The sequence below is a fragment of the Penaeus chinensis genome, chromosome 18 (genome assembly GCF_019202785.1).
Source record: "Penaeus chinensis breed Huanghai No. 1 chromosome 18, ASM1920278v2, whole genome shotgun sequence".
Taxonomy (NCBI): Eukaryota; Metazoa; Arthropoda; class Malacostraca; order Decapoda; family Penaeidae; genus Penaeus; species Penaeus chinensis.
In genome coordinates, this window is record NC_061836.1 from 23,341,961 (window position 1) to 23,349,366 (window position 7,406).

The window sequence follows — 7,406 nt, forward strand, 5'->3', positions numbered from 1 at the left end:
AACAAAAAAGACACAGGATAAGGAATGATTATTTGGATATTGAATAACTATTTTGATGTAAAGTAAGAAGCAAGCAATTTTGAAAAAATAATGGATACTATATACACTTGTGTCTGTTTGGTTCATGGGTTTGTCATAACCAATAAGAATCGTTTCAGATTTTAATTAATAAATTTTAAAGATCCAAAATTACCCAACAGTATGAGCCTAATCCAAATCACCCTTCTTGGTTCAGATTAGCCAAAACTCTAATGTCATGAAAACTGTCTAAATTACCCTAGTGATTATGATATCTATCTAACTATATCTATATATGTGTGTGTGTGTGTGTGTGTGTATGTATGTATGTATGTATGTATGTATGTATGTATGTATGTATGTATGTTTATGTATGTATGTATGTTTATGTTTATATATATAGTATATGATATATAATATATAATTATATATATATATATATATATATATATATATATATGTATATATTCATGTCTTTTTTTGTGTGTGTGTGTGCGTGCTTGCGTGCGTGCGTGCGTGCACATGCGTGCATGTGTGTATTTATATATATATATGATTATTTGTCCATCCTTTTTCTTAATTCTTATTATCCTGTTCCTAAAATGTAGATATGAAAATATAAGTACCAGTAAACTAAAATCCTAAAGGAAGTCTAAATACTTTTCAGCTGGAGTGTCAACTAGAGGCAAGGGTGAAGATCCTGATTGAGTTAATCTGCAACATCACCACGATGGAAGAAACTGTTGTGGAGATGAAGTACGATGCTCGAAAGGCCCCTCTGGGAAAACTAACTGTTGACCAGATTAAGGCTGGTTATCTTGCCTTAAAGAAGATTGATGATTTGATCCAGAAAGGAAGTTACAAGAACATGGAACTGGTTAATGCATGTAATGATTTCTACACAAGGTAAAATATTTTAGTTTTTTTATGATCATGTTCTACATTGTACTCTTTACTTACAGGTTTTATTGTTTATTTAATTAAATGTTTTTAGAGTATCGTATTTATTTTAAGCTTCCATTTACAAGGAGAACAGCAAGATTGTAGAATTATGAGACAGCATGAACCTTCCTCCAGCAAATACCCAAGTTCTTAAGAGCACACACAACAAGCAAAATTAGATCAATTCTTCTTAAGCTTGAAAGATATACAGTGATTCACTGTATCCAGACTAGGCCCTTGCATGGGAGCCAGCTCTTCTACTCAGCCTGTTTTGTTTACATCTTAATTTCTCCACCAGACTTGGCATGTCCAGGCTGTTGAAACATTCTAAAACCTTTCCAGTGTTTGAATGTAGCATTTATAGTTTATACATGTGCCTGAATCACTTTCCACAATAGCAATAGATTCTCTTTTTTTCTCTCTCTTTTCTGATACAGAAATATAATTCAATCTGTTTAAGTTGTCTGCTCTTTAAAGCTCTGTTCTTGTTTTTATTACTGTAATGTCAGGAACATGACAATAATATCTTCACAAGCTTGAATTAATGAATCAGATCTCTTGATGTGAATGCTGGTGTAAATTTTTATATAATCACTTAATTACAGGTAAAATATATGAAGTCCTCTCTGCCACGATCATGCAAAGCCTGTTAGAAACTGGTAGGCTCTTTCCCACAACTTTTTCATTATCATTAAGACGTATGTAAAGTCTGTTAATATATCTGGTAGCAAGTTCCTCCTAGCTATACCCATGATCACATTTTCATACTCCTATTTTGCTTGTGGGCCTTGCTCTTTTTGAGAAAATCATACAGCCATGTTTCCTGTATATTTCTTGTTGCAAAAAGAATGCATGGCATATTTCAACCATCCAGACCCTTCTCTTTTCCCCCAGCAAATCCTCCCCGCTAACATGCTGCACAATTACATGTCATTATTGGCTTCTTATTTATAATATTTATACTTCTAAATACTTTATGCATCATTTATTGTTCTATATGATGTGTGGCAAATATACACATTCTGGTGTGCTAATAAAAGCTCTTGAAATGCCAGGAACAAAATTTGCCTTTTTGCAGTTAGTGGACAGACAAAAAATGACAGGATTCTTTCCGGATACTTTTTCAACAAAAAGGAGATATGTATTTATGCATGAACGCACACACGCATGCATGTACTCTCTCTCTCTCTCTCTCAAACACACACACACACACACACACACACACACACACACACACACACACACACACACACACACACACACACACACACACACACACACACACACACACATACATACATATACACTCACATATACACACACATATACACACACATATACACACACATATACACACATACACACACACATACACACATATACACACACATATACACACACATATACACACATATACACACACACAGACACACACAGACACACACAGACACACACACAGACACACACACACACACAGACACACACACACACACACAGACACACACAAACACACACACACACACAGACACACACACACACAGACACACACACACACAGACACACACACACACAGACACACACACACACAGACACACACACACACAGACACACACACACACAGACACACACACACACAGACACACACACACACACACAGACACACACACACAGACACACACACACAGACACACACACACAGACACACACACACAGACAAACACACACACACACACACACACACACACACACACACACACACACACACACACACACACACACACACACACACACACACACACACACATACACACATACACACATACACACATACACACACACACACACATATACACAGTATCCTCATATGTATTTGGTAGCTACTATTTGGCAAGTTTCCTCCCATACTCTGCATGAGTGAATGGCAGTCATGTTTTCCTGCCTCCATCTTCTTGTAAATGAAATGTAGTGACTTTTAGGTAGTAATTTTGGTTTATTTGCCCAAACCTTGTATCTTTTCCTTCTGCTTTCCTCCTCCACAAACCTTACTAGTTTGTATCACAGAGCTACCTCGTGGTGTATTGTCATCTTTTGATTATTTTGCTATAAGTATCTGAATATATATGAATACATGGAAATACACATTTTATTGTCTTATATTATAGAATATGGTTTTACATGCATTTTATCTACATATTCATAATATTGTCACCCCCATTTTTGTTCAAGTAGGTGTAGCTGAGATAACTTTTTTCAATGTTTTTTTTTTAGATCCGACACGTGTTATATTTGAGATATGTCCATGAAAAATACATTTTTATATTTCTATGACTGGTTATATAGTGCTTTTCTATTCAAGAGACATTAATTAGGCCTATAGTATTGTAGGTCAGTAACTGTTGGAGACTATGCTACATTATTCACTGAAGGACATACACACACACTTTTCAACTCATATATTTTTTTTGTGTGTGCGTGTGCGTGTGCGTGTGCGTGTGCGTGTGTGTTTGTGTGTGAGTGTGTGAGTGTGTGAGTGTGTGAGATGGAGTGTGAGTGTGAGTGAGAGAAAGGACACGACAGTAAATAAATAAGTAACTAACATAGGCATTTAGTATGACTGTCAAGACATCTGTATTAACTCAATGTCTCCAGGAAAACACTGTGCCCATTTTAGATTTTTTTGTGAAATGGTTCTCCACATAGATGGCTCAGCAAGTGCTTAGCCACAAAGGAGTTAATTAATAGACCTTGTGACCTTATCTGATTTCACCTTTCCTTGCATAGGAAAATTAGTACAGTGATATTGACATTAGTAACTCAGTAGAAGATATCAAAAATATTTTTGAAAATCAAGGAAAAGGGTAAACAGGTGAGACAGGTAGTATTTGTAATTGGCTCACTGGTGACTTGGTACAAGTGGAGCCATCTACATGTAAGAACAGTTAAGATAAACTCACAGAGGGCATGGCATGTGCGTACACGCCCTGCCCATTGGTTTAGGCTTAACAGTATTCCATACAGCTTTACTAAGTAAAAAATATAGTTTGCACAATGTCCAGCCTGCATAACGACCTCTTTCCCTGGAATATCTCGGGTACTAAGCTAAGCTTAATGTTATGTATTCAAATATTATAAAATAGAAGATGGTCCACAAGATAGACATAGCAGAACAGTGTATCTATATCTACATTTTCTTTTCTTTTTTTCAGAATACCACATTATTTTGGGATGAAAGTCCCACCTCTTATTCGCACAAGATCAGAACTTCAGGAGAAGATGTCATTACTTGAGGCTTTGGGAGATATTCAAGCAGCACTCAGTGTTCTAGACCAGCCTATAGACATCAATGTTCATCCAGCTGACCAGCACTACCTAAGCCTCAAATGTGAGATTTCTCCTGTTGAGAAAGAAGCTGCTGATTTTAAGGTAGTCTATTTTTAGTAATTTTCTGCACAAGATTGGTTGTATGGTGTCTTGGTTCCTCGTCTTTTTCTTCTTCTACCTTTAAAATCGGTTCGTGTTGGGACTATCCTTTAGGGGGAGGAGGGAGGCAATAAAATGGTAAAATATTATCATACAAATTTTCTTCATGTTTTATGTTGTGATGCTTTCTCTTACAATTTTGTTTAGTCAGATGCAACAAAATAGATAAAAGAATATATGTATATATATTTTTTTATTTTTTGTCTAATTCTCTCAAATATCATTATTGTCTGGTAAAATTAAATCCTTTAAAAAGCAAGTAATAAATTTGAATGTGTTTTAACTGAACCACACAGGAGGAGCAAAAAGGATGAGGAATTTTGTTTTTTTTTTGTTTTAATATTTATCATATATCATTGTAGCAATCTTGATCTCTAGACAGGAATAATGCATTTGCAAAAAAAAAAAAAGTAAATAAAAAAAGAGATACCAAAAACTTTGTGTTGTGTAAGACATCAAAATAGGTATGTTCCAGTATTACATGTGAGAAACTAATAATAATGCACATATGCTTTGATGAAATGCAGATATTTTAATGACACTTAAAAAAAAAAAAGGCTGTTACTTCAGTAGAAGTTCGTATACACTTGTGGAAAGAGAGGTTTGTGAGTCCCTCCCTTTCTCTTTATCTTTTTGTGTATGTTTGTGCTTATTTTCTTTCATACAGGTGATAGAGAAGTACCTGCTGAAAAACCATGGCAAGACCCACACTCAGTATTCGCTAGAATTGTTGGAGTTGTTTGAATGCAGGAAAGAGACTGAATACGAAAGATTCAAGGATGTTGGGAATAACATGTTGTTATGGCACGGCTCCCGACTCTCTAACTGGGCTGGAATCCTGAGCCAGGGTCTGAGGATAGCACCTCCAGAAGCTCCTTCTACTGGATACATGGTAAGATTGGTGTTCTGTAAAGTGTTTATATTGACCATGGAATAAGATAGTTAAATTCTATCCCACCCCTCCTTTCAGTATTACAGTTTCTGTTGCTCTGTTAATACCACTTGATTTCATTTCATTTTACTACTTTGAGATTAATTTTCTCTTCTATGACAGTTTGGCAAAGGCATCTATTTTGCTGACATGGCGAGCAAAAGTGCCAATTACTGTTGGGCAACGCAGAGGAATGAAGTTGGCCTGTTGTTGTTGTCAGAAGTCTCATTGGGAAAGACAAATGACTTGCTTGATGCAGACTATGATGCCAACAAACTCCCCAGTGGTTGTCACTCAGTCAAGGGCTGCGGGAAATTTGTTCCACCAAGCAAGAACTTCACAAAGTTGTAAGTATTTTTTGGACTAATATTGAAATAAAGAGTTGGATTTAGTTTGGAGAATTTTTTTATTTTTTTTATCATATATCTCATTACATATGATAATACTGTTATTGTTAATAGGTACTCTACTTTGTTTATCATTAGCCTTAATGATATTGTTTGTATTGTTAAGAGTATTAAAAGGACTTTAATAAAACAATTCTATATTTTATCTCTTCAGATCTGATGGAACTGTGGTACCATTGGGACCTGCTGTAAATTCAGGGTTGAATAACCCCAAAGGTTACACACTCATGTACAATGAATTCATAGTATATAATCCTGCACAAGTACGTACAAGGTTCCTTTTAAAGGTGAAATTCCATTTCAGGTAGACTGTTAACCTGTTGCCGACGGGTAGACACGTGCTATGCCCACTGTTAGTACTTGTTTGATTGTTTTAACACATAGATGGCTATACTTGTACTAAGTCACCAATGAGCAGTTACGAGTACTGCCCATCTCGCCCGTTCACCCTTTTCTTTGATTTATGAAATATTTTACGTTATCTTACTTTGCTGTTACTAATATTAAAAAGCATTATAATAATTATAATGTTTTTAATAAAAATAACACCATCGACATTCATAGCACTAGTAAAAAGTACGTTTTTCCCGCCAATTCAAATCAGGTACGGTGACAAGATCTACTAATTGACTCCTTTGTGGCTAAGCACTAGCAGAGCCATCTATGGGCAGACATTTCACAAAAAAATGTAGAAGATGGGCACAGCATTTTCCACATTTTTTGTTCATTTTCTCTGGCGGCATTGGGTTAAGCATGTTTAACTGGAAATGAAGGTGATAAATGCAACCATGGGTAGAAAAATTCTGTAGAATCACTTGTCTTACTTAATGGAAGGTCGCTGAAGTCCTCTTGTATGAGGTCATTCTCATAAAGAGATTTTTCTTAATTGTGAGTATTTTGTTGATTGTATGTTACACCAATTTTGCAAAAATAGAGGTTATTTTCATAAAGTTTGCAATGTTTTCAGCATATTGAGATCTCTTTTCTCCTCTCTCAACCTGATTTTTTCCTCTCTCTCTCTTCCTCTTTCTCTCTCTCTTCCTCCTCTCTCTCTCTTCCTCCTCTCTCTCTCTCTTCCTCATCTCTCTCTCTCTCTTCCTCATCTCTCTCTCTCTCTTCCTCATCTCTCTCTCTCTCTTCCTCATCTCTCTCTCTCTCTTCCTCCTCTCTCTCTCTCTCTTCCTCCTCTCTCTCTCTCTCTTCCTCCTCTCTCTCTCTCTCTTCCTCCTCTCTCTCTCTCTCTCTCTTCCTCCTCTCTCTCTCTCTCTCTCTTCCTCCTCCCTCTCTCTCTCTCTCTCTCTCTCTCTCTCTCTCTCTCTCTCTCTCTCTCTCTCTCTCTCTCTCTCTCTCTCTCTCTCTCTCTCTCTCTCTCTCTCTCTCTCTCTCTCTCTCTCTCTCTATTATTTGCTGTCATCATGTATTTTTCTGTACAATTGTGCTGCATTTTTGTGCAGTTGACTAAATAAACAGAAAAGTGCTATTTTGTTTTAATTTTCTGTAATCACCTTGGGAATATTCATATAATGAATTGCATACCACTTTACTGAGTTGAAAGTACTAAGCTGCAGGAAATAATCAGACTGTTGGATGAAATGTATTCTGAAAGAAGTATGCATTGACAAGAGCAC

General features: G+C 36.2%; 1 protein-coding gene across 3 annotated transcripts in view; it reads left to right on the forward strand.

Annotated features, from left to right (window-relative positions):
• Nucleotides 1–6,227, forward strand: part of LOC125034772 (poly [ADP-ribose] polymerase 2-like) — a 14,246-nt gene extending 8,019 nt beyond the window's left edge. For all 3 annotated transcript variants that reach the window (XM_047626719.1, XM_047626721.1, XM_047626720.1), the window contains exons 6-10: nt 686–924; nt 4,167–4,383; nt 5,108–5,332; nt 5,495–5,718; nt 5,933–6,227. In XM_047626719.1, coding sequence (XP_047482675.1) covers nt 686–924; nt 4,167–4,383; nt 5,108–5,332; nt 5,495–5,718; nt 5,933–6,086 — 1,059 coding nt within the window. In that variant the 3' untranslated portion in view covers nt 6,087–6,227. The remainder of the gene's footprint in view (nt 1–685; nt 925–4,166; nt 4,384–5,107; nt 5,333–5,494; nt 5,719–5,932) is intronic.
• The last annotated feature ends 1,179 nt before the right edge of the window (nt 6,228–7,406 follow it).